The following is a 14065-nucleotide window of genomic DNA, read 5'->3' as shown; positions in this document are numbered from 1 at the left end:
CTACAAGCTGGAAAATGCTGAATGTTCAAACTCCAAGTATGTTTTTTGTGAATGGGTGCTGATTATCATCTAACAGTTTGTGGCAACACTTTCTATTTGTTTTGCAACTTGTTGCAACTGAGTCAGGCATGTAACCAAAATTTTCTGCAGGAGATGGGAGCAGCCCAAATTTTATAAAATTGCCTGTTACTTAAGGGCAAATGCCTTGAATCAGAAGGGAGGGTTCATAGTCATTGTCTTGCCTATGTCCCCAGGCCTGGCCCAATTGTGTGCTGGTTGATCTTGAAATCCTGCAAGGTTGGCCACCAAGTGGAGCATGTCATTGGGCCTCCATTGCTGGCATGGGTTTTGCCTTTTATCAAACATCAATGTTTTTCTGTTGTGATGGAGTGAAAAAGTTGGAGCTTAGAATCATCTGGCTTCTCTGCAGGGTCATTTGTGGTCAAAGAACATGCAACTGGCTCATTTTAGGCCCTGAACTTTGCACACTCCACACTGAAGAGTGACAAATTTGGGGCCTCTGCTGAAATTTCATCAACAAGTTGAAGGTTTTTGGCTGAGGCTTCAGCTACAGTGCACTAATCATGTGGTGATTCTGCAGGTACAGTACAGCCACCCAGCCTCCAGTGGCAATGTCTGAGGGGAGTGGCCAGGCAGGTGGGGCAGTGGCAACAGCAGCCGCACACCCTGGCCCCACCTCCGGCACGACCGTCGACCCGGACCCGGAGGTGGTGGTGGAGGAGGAGGCGACGCTGGCTGCCAGCCGTGCCCGTGGCTTCCTCAGCTGCGCCCGCTGTGGCCAGCACCTGGAGTACAGCGGCCTGGCGCCGCGCCTGCTGCCCGCCTGCCTGCACACTGTCTGTCAGCTGTGTGCTGGTGAGAGTGGCTGAGGTCAGTACTGCCGGTCGCTGGCGCGCGCTACAGACTCAGGCTGTGACGCAAACGGCTGATCTTTCCACCTCAGCATGTGGGCTCCCTGTGCTGTCGTGATGGGCCTTTCTGCCATTTTCCAGTAGGCAGGACATCACAGCGTGACCGGCGTGCATCTGTGTACATTGTTGCAACTTGTGACTGCATTCTGTAGGATGTGGCTTTGTACACCCTCTGTAAGGCAGTGGCTGATGTGCCCTAGGGGGTGAGGCTCAGTACACCCTCTGGCAGACAGCAACTCTGATGTGCCCTAGGGGATAAGGTCCATTTGTCCCTCTGCCAGACAGTGGCTGATGTGCCCTGGGGAATGAGGCCCAGTATACCTTCTGCCAGACAGTGGCTGATGTGCCCTGGGGAATGAGGCCCAGTATACCTTCTGCCAGACAGTGGCTGATGTGCCCTGGGGAATGAGGCCCAGTATACCTTCTGCCAGACAGTGGCTGATGTGCCCTGGGGGATGAGGCCCAGTATACCTTCTGCCAGACAGTGGCTGATGTGCCCTGGGGGATGAGGCCCAGTATACCTTCTGCCAGACAGTGGCTGATGTGCCCTGGGGAATGAGGCCCAGTATACCTTCTGCCAGACAGTGGCTGATGTGCTCTGGAGAATGAGGCCCAGTATACCTTCTGCCAGACAGTGGCTGATGTGCCCTGGGGGATGAGGCCCAGTATACCTTCTGCCAGACAGTGGCTGATGTGCCCTGGGGGATGAGGCCCAGTATACCTTCTGCCAGACAGTGGCTGATGTGCCCTGGGGGATGAGGCCCAGTATACCTTCTGCCAGACAGTGGCTGATGTGCCCTGGGGGATGAGGCCCAGTATACCTTCTGCCAGACAGTGGCTGATGTGCCCTGGGGGATGAGGCCCAGTATACCTTCTGCCAGACAGTGGCTGATGTGCCCTGGGGGATGAGGCCCAGTATACCTTCTGCCAGACAGTGGCTGATGTGCCCTGGGGAATGAGGCCCAGTATAACCTTCTGCCAGACAGTGGCTGATGTGCTCTGGGGGATGAGGCCCAGTATACCTTCTGCCAGACAGTGGCTGATGTGCCCTGGGGAATGAGGCCCAGTATACCTTCTGCCAGACAGTGGCTGATGTGCCTCTGGGGATGAGGCCCAGTATACCTTCTGCCAGACAGTGGCTGATGTGCCCTGGGGGATGAGGCCCAGTATACCTTCTGCCAGACAGTGGCTGATGTGCCCTGGGGGATGAGGCCCAGTATACCTTCTGCCAGAAGGGAATGAGGCCCAGTATACCTTCTGCCAGACCGTGGCTGATGTGCCCTGGGGGATGAGGCCCAGTATACCTTCTGCCAGACAGTGGCTGATGTGCCCTGGGGGATGAGGCCCAGTATACCTTCTGCCAGACAGTGGCTGATGTGCCCTGGGGATGAGGCCCCAGTATACCTTCTGCCAGACAGTGGCTGATGTGCCCTGGGGATGAGGCCCAGTATACCTTCTGCCAGACAGTGGCTGATGTGCCCTGGGGGAATGAGGCCCAGTATACCTTCTGCCAGGACAGTGGCTGATGTGCCCTGGGGAATGAGGCCCAGTATACCTTCTGCCAGACGTGGCTGATGTGCCCTGGGAATGAGGCCCAGTATTACCTTCTGCCAGACAGTGGCTGATGTGCCCTGGGGAATGAGGCCCAGTATAACCTTCTGCCAGACAGTGGCTGATGTGCCCTGGGGAATGAGGCCCAGTATACCTTCTGCCAGACAGGGCTGATGTGCTCTGGGGACTGAGGCCCAGTATACCTTCTGCCAGACAGTGGCTGATGTGCCCTGGGGAATGAGGCCCAGTATACCTTCTGCCAGACAGTGGCTGATGTGCCCTGGGCGATGAGGGCCCAGTATAACCTTCTGCCAGACAGTGGCTGATGTGCCTCTGGGGAATGAGGCCCAGTATACCTTCTGCCAGGACAGTGGCTTGATGTGCCCTGGGGGATGAGGCCCAGTATACCTTCTGCCAGACAGTGGCTGATGTGCTCCTGGGGAATGAGGGCCAGTATACCTTCTGCCAGACAGTGGCTGATGTGCCCTGGGGGATGAGGCCCAGTATACCTTCTGCCAGACAGTGGCTGATGTGCCCTGGGGATGAGGCCCAGTATACCTTCTGCCAGACAGTGGCTGATGTGCCCTGGGCGAATGAGGCCCAGTATACCTTCTGCCAGACAGTGGCTGATGTGCCCTGGGGATGAGGCCCAGTATACCTTCTGCCAGACAGTGGCTGATGTGCCCTGGGGGATGAGGCCCAGTATACCTTCTGCCAGACAGTGGCTGATGTGCCCTGGGGAATGAGGCCCAGTATACCTTCTGCCAGACAGTGGCTGATGTGCCCTGGGGGATGAGGCCCAGTATACCTTCTGCCAGACAGTGGCTGATGTGCCCTGGGGATGAGGCCCAGTATACCTTCTGCCAGACAGTGGCTGATGTGCCCTGGGGGATGAGGCCCAGTATACCTTCTGCCAGACAGTGGCTGATGTGCCCTGGGGGATGAGGCCCAGTATACCTTCTGCCAGACAGTGGCTGATGTGCCCTGGGGGATGAGGCCCAGTATACCTTCTGCCAGACAGTGGCTGATGTGCTCTGGGGAATGAGGCCCAGTATACCTTCTGCCAGACAGTGACTGATGTGCCCTAGCAGGTGAGATCCAGTACACCCCATGCCAAACAGTAACTCTGATGTGCCCTGTGGTCGAGGTCCAATGTACCCAATGTATGAGCGTCACATGATCAGACCAGTCAGCATGCTCTAAAGCCCAAATCACCATCACCATCATCATCCTTCAATGTACCTCCCATCTGATGGTGTCTGATGTGCTTCAGGGGGAGAGGTGCAGTGCGCCCTCTGCCAGACCACGTCGCCCTCGGTGGCGGACCACCCGCTGCTGGAGGAGCTGCTGCGCGACACGCACGCGCGGCAGCAGGCGGCCGGCTGCGGGCAGTGTTCAGAGCGGGGCGTCAGCGCCAGCGTCGTCGCCGGCTCGTGCCTTGACTGCCAGACCGACCTCTGCCAGAACTGTATTGATGTGAGTCCACGCGCCGGGCGGCACCGCAGGTGGCGGCAGCTGGCAGCGCTGGTCTGGAGATGCCGTAGCGACGGTGATGCAGTTGCTGCAGCCCGGTGTTGGGGCTCGTGGCAGACAGGTGTACGTCGTTGGCAGATGTGGCATGGTAGTGCTGTTCAGTGACAGCTGTCCTGTATTTTCCCCTCTAAAAGGTTCCACGTTTTTCATGCCTGTCCCACCTGACAGGGTCCCTGTTCTTGTTTCATGTTCTGGAGTCATGCCTTGCAGGCCTGTCCCAGCTGACACAGCCACTGTTCTTGTCTCACGTTCTGGAGTCACTCCTTGCAGGCCTATCCCAGCTGATAGAGTGTCACTGTCTCACGTTTCACGCTCTGGGGCCACCCCTTGTAAGCTTGTTTCAGCTGACACAGCGCCACTGTCCTTGTCTGGCGTTCTGGGGCCGGGGACGGCAGAGCCAGCCGTCCACGGCGCGCCGTGCCACTCAGACCACCGTGCCACTCAGACCACCGCGCCACTCAGGCCGGCATGCCACTCAGACCGGCGTGTCTGTAGCTGTGCGTTGGCAGTCTGTCGGCCCACTGGCATCTAGGATTTTGCCGTACTTCCCAGCTGGCTGTCGTGGCTGTTTTCATTCCGTGGCCGACCAACAGTGCCAAATGTGTCTTCAAGTCGGCCGAAAACCGGGACGTCCGTGAGTGGAGGTTTTGTGGCTATCCGATGGAAGTAACCGACATTGCCAACTCGGGACGCTCTTTTGACGGCCCACTGCTACGTTGGCAGGCGCACAAGATCACGAAGGCCACGTGGGACCACAAGGTGAAGCTGCTGCCGGACGCCAAGCAGGAGGACCGATGCCCTGAGCATGACAAGGTGCGTCCGGCTCACTGCACTGGCGGCCCTGGGTCAACACTTATGTATTTCAAACATAGCATCGTCCATGCATCTGCGTGGGTTCCATTCTCGCCCCGCTCTTCGGGCGTGCCTGACTCCAACCGCCTGCACTTCATCTGTCGACTGAAGTGCGGTCGGCAGTGCCGGACGACTGTCCAGCTGTCGTGCTCGTCCTCGGGGCGCCGCGCCGACCGCCGCCGACTCTCAGCCGCGTGCCGTTCGCAGGCGTTCGACTACTACTGCGACGGGTGCGAGGTGCTGGCGTGCGGCGAGTGCATCCTGTCGGCCCACCGGTCGCACGCCTCCTCCACGCTGGCGGACAAGGCGGCCCAGGTGCGCGCCGCCCTGCGCTCCTGCCTGGACGGCATGAGGTCAGCACGACCACGGCTGGAGGCGGCGGCGCGGCCGGTGTTGGTGTGCGTGGGCCACGTCCGCTTGTGATGGGAGAGGGCCGATATCGTGCGCCGAAGCAAGGTTTGAGTCGCCCTGTGTGTGTTGTCGGTCTTACTGCGTCGTTGCCAACGCGTCTAGCGCTTCTGGTGGTAATTATGGATCGTCATTTTCTTTTAAGATAAGGGGCACGTCCAGGTATATTGCTGCTCCGTCACGTGCCATTCGGTCCTCCGCGGCGTCGTACGGACCTCCTGTGCCAATGTCGGACCCAGCGTCCGTTCCGCATCCATGACAGATGGATAAGTATTATTTTGCCCCACTGGCAACAGGTCGGAGATCGCTTAGTTTGCGCCAAACATTGTCGAAGTCGCTGAAAGAATCTGCCTCTTCCAGCGGGGTCAAGATGAATGTCTCTGTGGAAATCGCCAAACTGAAGTCTCGGATGCTGGAATGCGCCGATGAGAAGCAGAAGAGCACAGCCAGCGTTTCGTGCGGAGTATGAACGGTGCGTAGCAATCCTTACATCGTCTTCCCCATCCCTGTGCTGTGAGCTTGCCGTCGCGCCGGGCGGCTGGTGGTGCCGCTCTGGACGCCGGCCGCGGAGGAGCTGTCGGCCGCGCTCCGCCCGCGCCGACCCCGAGTGCACTCAGGTGACCCCGTGCGCCGCCGCAGCATCTGGATAGCCAGATCCGCCGCACCGTCCCGCGGGCTGGTGCGTCGCGCCGCACAGTGGCCGCCACTGACGCCGGCCGGCCGGCAGGTACCAGACGCTGGTGCGCGCCTTCTTCTTGCGTCAGGTGGAGACGGGCCGCCAGAGACACGACGATTACGGCCGTGAGCTGGAGGGGCAGCTGGCGGCCGCTTCGCTGGTGCAGGCGCGCGCCGCCCATTGTGCCAACCTGGTGGGCCGCCTGCTGGACAGCCGCCGACCGACCACCAGTGTCCACTACAGCAGGTGCGGCTACCGGCGTCGGTCGGAAGCCGACCTGGGCTGAGCCACCGCGCGGCGGGCGGCCCGGGCATGATGGGCTTGGGGCTCGTGGCTTGGCGTTAGGAGCGCGCTGGGTGGGTGCGAGGGAAGGGGAGTTGTGACGTCCTGTAGTATTTTGTTTTTGGCGTGCATCGCGTTGCTTGAGGCTGCGCTTACTGTAGAACCTTACTTGATCTGCATGTGGAGGTTCATATTTGTGCCCCCCACCACCACCACTGCTGCTTGGCAGAGGCTTTCCAACTTTTCGCGATCTGCTGCGTTCTGAGTCTTGTCGAATCTGAATATCAAGGCTGGTTAGATATAGCCAGGTTAGACGTGTTTTGTTTCCCGCTGTCTGTGCTGACCTGTGCTCCCAGCGCCGTGTCGGCTGACCTGCGGCGGTGTTCCAGGCACGTGACGGCGCTGGCCAAGCGGCTGGCGTCGGTAGACTTGAAGCAGCCGGACCTCTTGCCACCCGAGCTCACCATGCGTCGCGTCTTCGGCATAGACCGTGAGCGAGCGAAGCGGGGGCTCTTGGGCTGGTGCCCAGGCGGGCCGGCCATGGCCAGCCGCAGCAGGTTCCCCGTGCTTTGAAATGCAGTTGTGATCAGTGCCGTTTGCGTCAGCGGGCGTGATAGTCCGTCGGGGCCGGTTAGACGTGTGGTGCTGATCACATTGCCGACAGCCGACGTGAATGCCATGTGGTAGTCGTAAGGATGGGGTTAAGGCTCATTCCGTCGGGCAGAGGGATGCGGCGTGAGTGGTGCAGGTGCGCCCAGGATCAGCGCGGTTGTGGGCGAGACTTGTTTCACGTCACACTTCAGCGCTGGGCGCACGGGACAGGCTCAGGCTGTCGCAGTGTCAGGCCAGCTTCTCCAGGCCCTCCTCGCGGCGGGCCCACGTCGTCAGACGTCTCGTTGCTGGATTGTGGCATGCCGTGCACGGATTCGTTATTGCATTTCAGTAATGTCGCCTGGGCGGGGCCCCGCGGCCGGCTCTCGCTGCCGAGCGATGGTGCGGTGCTGGCGACCGGTGCCCGCAGCTGCCGTCCGCTCCTCCGCGCGCACAGCCGCTCACAGTCGCTGGTGTCTCCCGGCTGACCGGCAGGCGTCGGCGACCTCATGACGGTGCTGCTGTACGACCGCGGCACGTGTCTGCAGCCGGAGACGAAGCGTGCCATATGCCGCGCCTTCCTGGCGGCCTCGCGCCAGGTGATTGGCTGTCACCAGCGCGCCAACACTGAGTTCGCTATGACCTACATGAAGCTGATGTTCCGCAGCGTGGCGCGACTGCCGCACGTCTCGGCCGAGCTGCGCAGCCTGGTGGACGAGCTGCACCGCCGAGTGGTCAGCACGTTCGTCAGCACTGAAGCCGAGCCAGCGGCCGGAGTGGCGGCCGCGGCTCGGCTTCAGCGTACGAGTGCGGCCGCTGGCTGGCGGTCGGACGGCGCCTGAGGCCGGCGTGCCGGCCGCCAGCTGGCCACAGTCGGGCGGCCAGATGTCCGAGCCGGCTCAGGCTTGGAGGCAGCAGCAGCGGCAGCACCAACCGCGACAGCAACAACAGCCATCGGTGCAGCTGCCGGAGCAACAGCGGCAGCGACAACAGCAGCAACAGCAGCAGCGACAACAGTGGTCAGTGCAGCCGCCGGGGCAGCCGCCAGGGCGACAGCAACGGCAGCAGCAACATCAGTCGGAGCAGCCGCCACAGCAGCAACAGCAGCTAGAGCAGCAGAAGCGTCGTCGTAAACAGCAGCCCACCCAGTGGCCGCCGCCGGAGCTGAGCCCGACAGACCTAGCAGCGGAGGACAGTGACGACTTATTAGTTGTGTGGAGCTCAGATCCCAGATCACAGCGGACATCTGGGGAGCGGGGCGCACCGAGCGGGCGAGCGGCCCCTGCCGTCCGTTAGCCTGTCGGGGTCCAGGCGCGATGATCGCGCAGCGGAAGAGACGGCGCAGGTGAGGGACGCGGGAGATGGGGCGCCGGAGGTGCGTGCGCGTTAGTCGAGCTGTTTTGTCAACTTTAAAAAGGAGTTGGAAGTTTTACGCTTCGGAGCCGCGAAAGAGACGCGTCGTACTGACTTGCGGTCTTGTGCGGTGAGTTTTGCATGTGCCTTACGTAGTGGCAAAAAGCGCACAGCGCTCAGCCACAAACCCCGCTTGTCTGCAACGTGCTTAAAACATGACTTTATTGCAGATAAGTCTTCCGGCACCCAGCGCGGGGAGCGTACCACCAGTGTGCACCGCCTCGCTCGCTACCACCGCGCCGGCCCCGTCCGGGCGGCAGCAGGTCCAGCCGGCTGCCGCCGCCGGCCCAGAGCCAGCTCGGTCAGTCCAGCCGCCTGTCGCCGCCGGCGTGCTGGTTCCGAACGCGTCTTCGTCGTTGTCAGCTTCCATCCCGCCATCAGCTGCGCTGTCGGGTCTGCCGCGCGCCGCCCGAGCCTCCAGTGTGCCGTCGGCTCTGGCGCCGGCCGCTGTCGACGACGGGCAGCAGGACGTGGCGAGTTCGCACGTGCCGGTGCTTACGCCCGGCACCGAGGCGGCGGTACAGGCGCTGCTGGTGGAGCCCGATCGCCTCCAACTGGGCGCGGGTGGCGAGGCCGACGACAGCGACGTGTTCGTCGACAGCAAGGTGCATGTGCTGGAGAACGCGGTGGACGCACAGGCCGTCGCGAACGCGCCGGCTTGCAAGCGCAGGAGGAGCGAAGGGACGAACGTGGCCAGCGTGCGCGCGCGCCCGCGCCCGCTAGGTCGTCCTCACGACCCAGCGGACGGGCCGGGAGCGAGGCCGGGGAAGAGGTCGGGGGCGTGGACGAGGCGGCGCCTCCGCCGCGCACCACACTCCCACTCTGCCCCAAGAGCACAGGGCCCTGGTGTCGCCGCCGCCCGCGCTGCCGGCCCTGGATGCGGGCGCGCGCCAGATGGTGATCGTGCACATGCCGGTGCTGGTGTCGGGCGACGTGGCGGCGGAGCAGGCGCCGGCGAGCGCGTCCGGTCACAGCCAGCCGGGCTCGAACGACGAGGTGTGGCGCAGGCGTGGCGCTGGACTGGGGCACAGACGACGACAATGCTGTGTTCGTCGACAGCAAGGTGGACGTGCTGGAGAACGTGGTGACGACAGAGCCAGCCGCGGTCACCGCCGAGCCCGCCTGGAAGGCTGCGCTCCGGCAGAAGATCCAGAAATCGATGGCCCTGCTGCACGCGCGAGAGGGAGGCGGGGCCGCGGGCGAGCCGACTCGCAAGCGTCGGAGGAGCGAGGAGTCGGGTGTGGGAAGAGCGCGGGCGCGCCTGATGGACACCCTCTCGCGCCAACGGACGGGCGGGGAGCGGGGCTGGGGGCGCGGACGAGGTCGGGGACGCGGACTCGGGCGGGGTCGGGGAAGAGGTCGGGGACGCGGGCGAGGTGGCGCCGCCGCCATACGGCACGGTCCTGATCAATCTCAGCAGCCGAGGGACGCGACAGCCGTCTGGGGGCGCTGCCCGGAGGCGGGCCGAGGACGGCGGGAGGAGGCCGCCGCCCCGGGGCACGGTCCGAACCGAACCGCGGAACGCTCGGAGCTTGGTCGCCGCCCCCGACCGCCGCGCTGAAGCGGACCGGGTACGGCGGGAAGTTGGCGCGGTCGCGGACCTGCCCTCGGAGCCGCAGTCCGGCCGGCCGCCGGAGGAGCGGCGGTCGCACCCAGAAGCGGCCGCTGAGCCCGGCGCCGCCGCCGCCGCCGCCGCAGCCGCAGCCGCAGCCGCAGCCGCAGCCGCAGCCGCAGCCGCAGCCGCAGCCGCAGCCGCAGCCGCACGCAGCCGCAGCCGCAGCCGCCGGTCTGCCGGCCGCCCTCGCTGCTGCGGGACGGACCGCGGCAACAAGGTCAGCCGCGCAGGCGTCAGCGTCGACACGCCGCTGCGTGACCTGCTGAACAGTATGCTGCTGGCCGGCTCGGAGCGCGACGGTGAGCGACTGCGGGGCTCGAGGCTCGGCTCCGGCTCCGTGGTGCGTTGTGGGAGCTGGGCTGTGATGAAGTGGTTACGTTGTTTTGCGTGATGGGTTTGTTCGATGGGTAGGGAAGCTGGCTGTGTGCGCCGCACATCTTGTTCAGGCGGTGTGGAACGGAGGCACAGATGGTGCGTGGTGGACGCGCACGTCTGGGAATAATTGCGCGTCTAGCCTGTGACTGCACCGCCTCTTGCAATGCCGGCTTGGTTCATTTTAGTTTCGATGGAATTATGGATGAATGGCAATTTTACGTTATGGTGCCGGTATTTCCTTGTGCAATTGTCCAGCGTTACGCGCCGTGCCCGTAGCCACGGCTACTGGCGCCACGGATCAGCTCATCCCGGACGACTGCGCGCCGCGTGGCCACCGTCACCCGCTGCGCACTGGCACAGAGGTGGAGCTGGTCGCGGAGGAGGCGCCTGAGCCGGACGCGTCGGCAGCGGCCGACCTGCTTCCCGCCGCCCCGCCACTGGTCGCGCTGCCTGCTGAGGCCAGTCCCCTGGCGCCACCGGCGCTGTCCACCAGACCAGGGCGATGCTGCGGCCGGCGGCCGGCCGGCGGAAGGGCGCGACGCCACGCCCGCCCGGCCCTCGCTGATGGATGATCTGGCCGTCTCGGACGATTCCTCGGACTCGGACTCGGCTCCCAGCTCGCAGAACTCGTCCTCGTCGTCCTCGTCGTCCTCCTCCGGTGCCTCGTCCTCTTCCTCCGCTTCCGGTGCCCCATCACCTCCGTCGTCGTCGAGCGTCTCGCCAGCGGTGGGCAGTGCGTCTGGCACCGCGCCGCCTGCCTCGCCTCACGTGGTGCGCCCGATGGACGCGTCTGGCGAGCCGCTGCCCTGGAACCGCACCAACGACCCGCTGGGTATCGGGTTTGCGGCCGAGCTGCTGTACCGGCCGCCGGAGCGCGGGCCGGGCTCCCCCAACGTCAGCTACTGCGTCCTCTGCTGGGACGGCGGCGACCTGGTGCTCTGTGACTACTGCGAGCGGGCCTTCCACCGCGACTGCTACGTCGGCGAGGTCGAGGACGACGCGGAGTGAGTTGGCGCGGGTGGGATCGCGACAGCTGGTCAGCGATGGAGCGTATGGTCGGTGGGATGGTGGGTCCCGTGGTGTGGCGAACGGAGGATCGCCGCGTGGCCGATGGTGGGGGGTCTCGTGGTGTGGCGAACGGAGGATCGCCGCGTGGCCGATGGGTAGGTGGGTCCGTGGTGCGAACAGAGGATGTCACGTGGTCGGTGGGATGGTGGGTCCCGTGGTGTGTGGCGAACAGAGGGTTGTCACGTGATCGGTGGGATGGTGGGTCCCGTGGTTTGGACGAACAGAGGATTGTCACGTGGGCGGTGGGATGGTGGGTCCGTGGTGTGGCGAACGGAGGGTTGTCACGTGGTCGGTGGGATGGTGGGTCTCGTGGTGTGGCGAACGGAGGGATTGTCACGTGTCGGTGGGATGGTGGGTCGTGGTGTGGCGAACGGAGGATTGTCACGTGGTCTGTGGGATGGTGGGTCCGTGGTGTGGCGAACGGAGGATGTTGTCACGTGGTCTGTGGATGGTGGGTCCCGTGGTGTGGCGAGCGGAGGATTGTCACGTGATCGGTGGGATGGTGGGTCCCGTGGTTGGACGAACGGAGGATTGTCACGTGGTCTGTGGGGATGGTGGGTCCCGTGGGTGTGGCGAGCGGAGGAATGTCACGTGATCGGTGGGATGGTGGGTCCCGTGGTGTGGCGAACGGGGTTTGTCACGTGGTCTGTGGGATGGTGGGTCCCGTAGTGTGGCGAACGGAGGACTCCCACGTGGCGCTCTGCGGAGCATGAGGAGTTATTGAGGTGGCTGCAGCTGCAGCGGCAGGGCCCGCAGGAGCGCAGGGCCCTCCGCCTGGTGAGGCCATTATGTGGGAGCCGCAGCACAGGGCGGTTGTGTTCTTTGCCTTCGATGGTCATCTTTTGGACACCGTGTATTCTCGCCAAAGCATGAGCTAATGAGGACATGGGTATGAGCACGAGCATGAGCTCACTGGCCAGGCAACAGGCAGCCTGGTCGCGGCGCCCTGACCCACACTGCGCAGCAAACCCTCGGTGCTGTGCACAGTGGGTTAAAGCACGGCCTTGTCATGTTGCGCAGCGTACAGGACGTGACGGGTCGGGCCGGTAGCGTGCGCAACACCTTGCTCTGCCGCGTCCCCAGAGGCCAGTGGCGGTGCCTGCTGTGTTCGGAGCCACCACGGCTGGCCGGGCCGGACCGCCCCCGCCCTGAGCGGCTCCTGGCCTCCGCCGACCTCCTCATGGCACGCCGCCTGCTGCTCGAGCTGTATGCCGCCTATTATCCTTGCCTCTACTTCAGAAGCCGCAGTAACTTGGAGGTGAGTGCGGCCCGCGGGCGTCCGTCCATTTTGGAAAGTTATTCTTGGCTGAACGAAGCCATTTGCACGGACATGGGAATGTTAGGATTATTGGGCTTGTCCCCTCCTTTATGTACCTACCTACACGAAGCTTGGATTTTATGGAAATACTGTACAATTCCTATATTGTGTACACAAGTGGGACTGCGATGTTAGAGCTTTTTTGAACGGTCTGACCCGCTCCGCCCATGTACGTTACGTTTGGTTTTAGTGCACGCTCTGGTGTCGTGGGTATATTCCGTACGGTGTTACGCAGCTACTGCCAGAGTGGAGGAAACTCAAGGACCCTATCTGCCTGGACGACATCAAGGAGCGCCTGAAGCCATGGAAATACCCTCACTCATGGACCTCCTCAAGGCGCTTGAAGCGTCGGAGTGGACATGATACGGTCCCTGAAGGTGCGTACTCCAGCATGGGATTGGTTTCTGTAGACGTGTCACCGGATAGTTTGCCGGACGGCTGCGGCGGGCCGCGGCCTCCGCTGGCTCACTGCCGACGCGCCAGGTCCACGTGACGGCTCGGCTGGACGGAAGCTACCATACGGAGGGAAAACCCGTGCGGTGCGTCCCGGGACGCGACGTGTGCCGGCGCCACCGCCCACCTCCCGGGCCATGCCGCCCGTCCCCAGCTCATGACTACTCCCCGGGACCAGCGGCGTGTTCGGTCACCACCGCCCACCTCCAGGGCCCGCCGCCCGACTCCGCATCATGTACTACTCCCCGGACAGCGGCGTGTTCCGGTCACCACCGCACTCAGGGCCCGCCGCCCGTCCCCAGCTCACCACTACTCCCCGGACAGCGGTGTTCCGGTCACCACCGCCCACCTCCAGGGCACGCCGCCCGTCCCCAGCTCACCACTACGCCCGGGCAGCGGCGTGTTCCGGTCACCACCGCCCACCTCCAGGCCCGCCGCCCGTCCCAGCTCATGACTACTCCCCGGACGGCGGCGTGTTCCGGCCGCCACGCCCACTCCAGGGCCCGCCGCCCGTCCCCAGCTCAACTACTCCCCGGACGGCGGCGTGTTCCGGTCACACCGCCCCCTCCAGGGCCCGCCGCCCGTCCCAGCTCCACTACTCCCGGACAGCGGCGTGTCCGGCCGCCAGGGCCCACCTCCAGGGCCGCCGCCCGCCCCAGCTCATGACTACTCCCCGGACGGCGGCGTGTTCCGGCCGCCACCGCCCACCTCCAGGGCCCGCGCCCGACTCCAGCTCCACTACTCCCCTGACAGCGGCGTGTTCCGGTCACCACCGCCCACCTCCAGGGCTCGTCCGCCCGTCCCCAGCTCATGACTTCTCCCGCGGAAAGCCACGCCGGAAACAGGCGACTCTGCTGCAAACCTAGCCAAGACAATTTTAGTGATGTTTAACCCAGTGGCATTTGGCTGCCTAATGTCGTCAAATGCCTTCAAGAGCAAATTACAGATAACCCGTTTCTTTGTGCCAGAACTGGGCTGCGAGTGCGCTGAAGCTGGAA

At 63.6% G+C, this 14065-nt stretch overlaps 2 protein-coding genes and 1 long non-coding RNA gene across 3 annotated transcripts; all 3 read left to right on the top strand.

Annotated features, from left to right (window-relative positions):
* The first annotated feature begins 632 nt into the window (after positions 1 to 632).
* Positions 633 to 5745, top strand: LOC119108029 (transcription intermediary factor 1-beta-like). The gene is made up of 5 exons (XM_037231613.1): positions 633 to 876; positions 3757 to 3959; positions 4740 to 4829; positions 5076 to 5221; positions 5637 to 5745. The coding sequence occupies exons 1-5, from the start codon at positions 633 to 635 to the stop codon at positions 5743 to 5745; spliced, it is 792 nt and encodes a 263-aa protein (XP_037087508.1).
* A 365-nt stretch (positions 5746 to 6110) lies between these two features.
* On the top strand, positions 6111 to 7494 carry LOC119107146 (uncharacterized). The gene is made up of 3 exons (XR_005095208.1): positions 6111 to 6198; positions 6624 to 6724; positions 7321 to 7494. It is a non-coding gene; the product is annotated as an uncharacterized LOC119107146 (long non-coding RNA).
* Positions 7495 to 10755: 3261 nt separating this feature from the next.
* Positions 10756 to 12958, top strand: LOC119108028 (chromodomain-helicase-DNA-binding protein Mi-2 homolog). Its single transcript, XM_037231612.1, has 4 exons — positions 10756 to 11232; positions 12380 to 12554; positions 12850 to 12907; positions 12951 to 12958. The coding sequence occupies exons 1-4, from the start codon at positions 10793 to 10795 to the stop codon at positions 12956 to 12958; spliced, it is 681 nt and encodes a 226-aa protein (XP_037087507.1). The 5' UTR covers positions 10756 to 10792.
* The last annotated feature ends 1107 nt before the right edge of the window (positions 12959 to 14065 follow it).

Source organism: Pollicipes pollicipes, unplaced genomic scaffold, assembly GCF_011947565.3.
Source record: "Pollicipes pollicipes isolate AB1234 unplaced genomic scaffold, Ppol_2.1 Scaffold_6686;HRSCAF=7923_pilon_pilon_pilon, whole genome shotgun sequence".
Lineage (NCBI taxonomy): Eukaryota > Metazoa > Arthropoda > Thecostraca > Pollicipedomorpha > Pollicipedidae > Pollicipes > Pollicipes pollicipes.
This window is presented reverse-complemented; position numbering and strand designations above follow the sequence as displayed.

Bases quoted from the DNA above. Each gene is read 5' to 3' on its own strand.
- LOC119108028 (XM_037231612.1), top strand. From the start codon at position 10,793: ATGGATGATCTGGCCGTCTCGGACGATTCCTCGGACTCGGACTCGGCT. The intron at 11,233-12,379 runs GTGAGTTGGCGC...CCGCGTCCCCAG, and splicing joins GAGGTCGAGGACGACGCGGA to AGGCCAGTGGCGGTGCCTGC. The intron at 12,555-12,849 runs GTGAGTGCGGCC...GGTGTTACGCAG, and splicing joins GAAGCCGCAGTAACTTGGAG to CTACTGCCAGAGTGGAGGAA.
- LOC119108029 (XM_037231613.1), top strand. From the start codon at position 633: ATGTCTGAGGGGAGTGGCCAGGCAGGTGGGGCAGTGGCAACAGCAGCC. The intron at 3,960-4,739 runs GTGAGTCCACGC...CTACGTTGGCAG, and splicing joins TCTGCCAGAACTGTATTGAT to GCGCACAAGATCACGAAGGC. The intron at 4,830-5,075 runs GTGCGTCCGGCT...TGCCGTTCGCAG, and splicing joins GATGCCCTGAGCATGACAAG to GCGTTCGACTACTACTGCGA.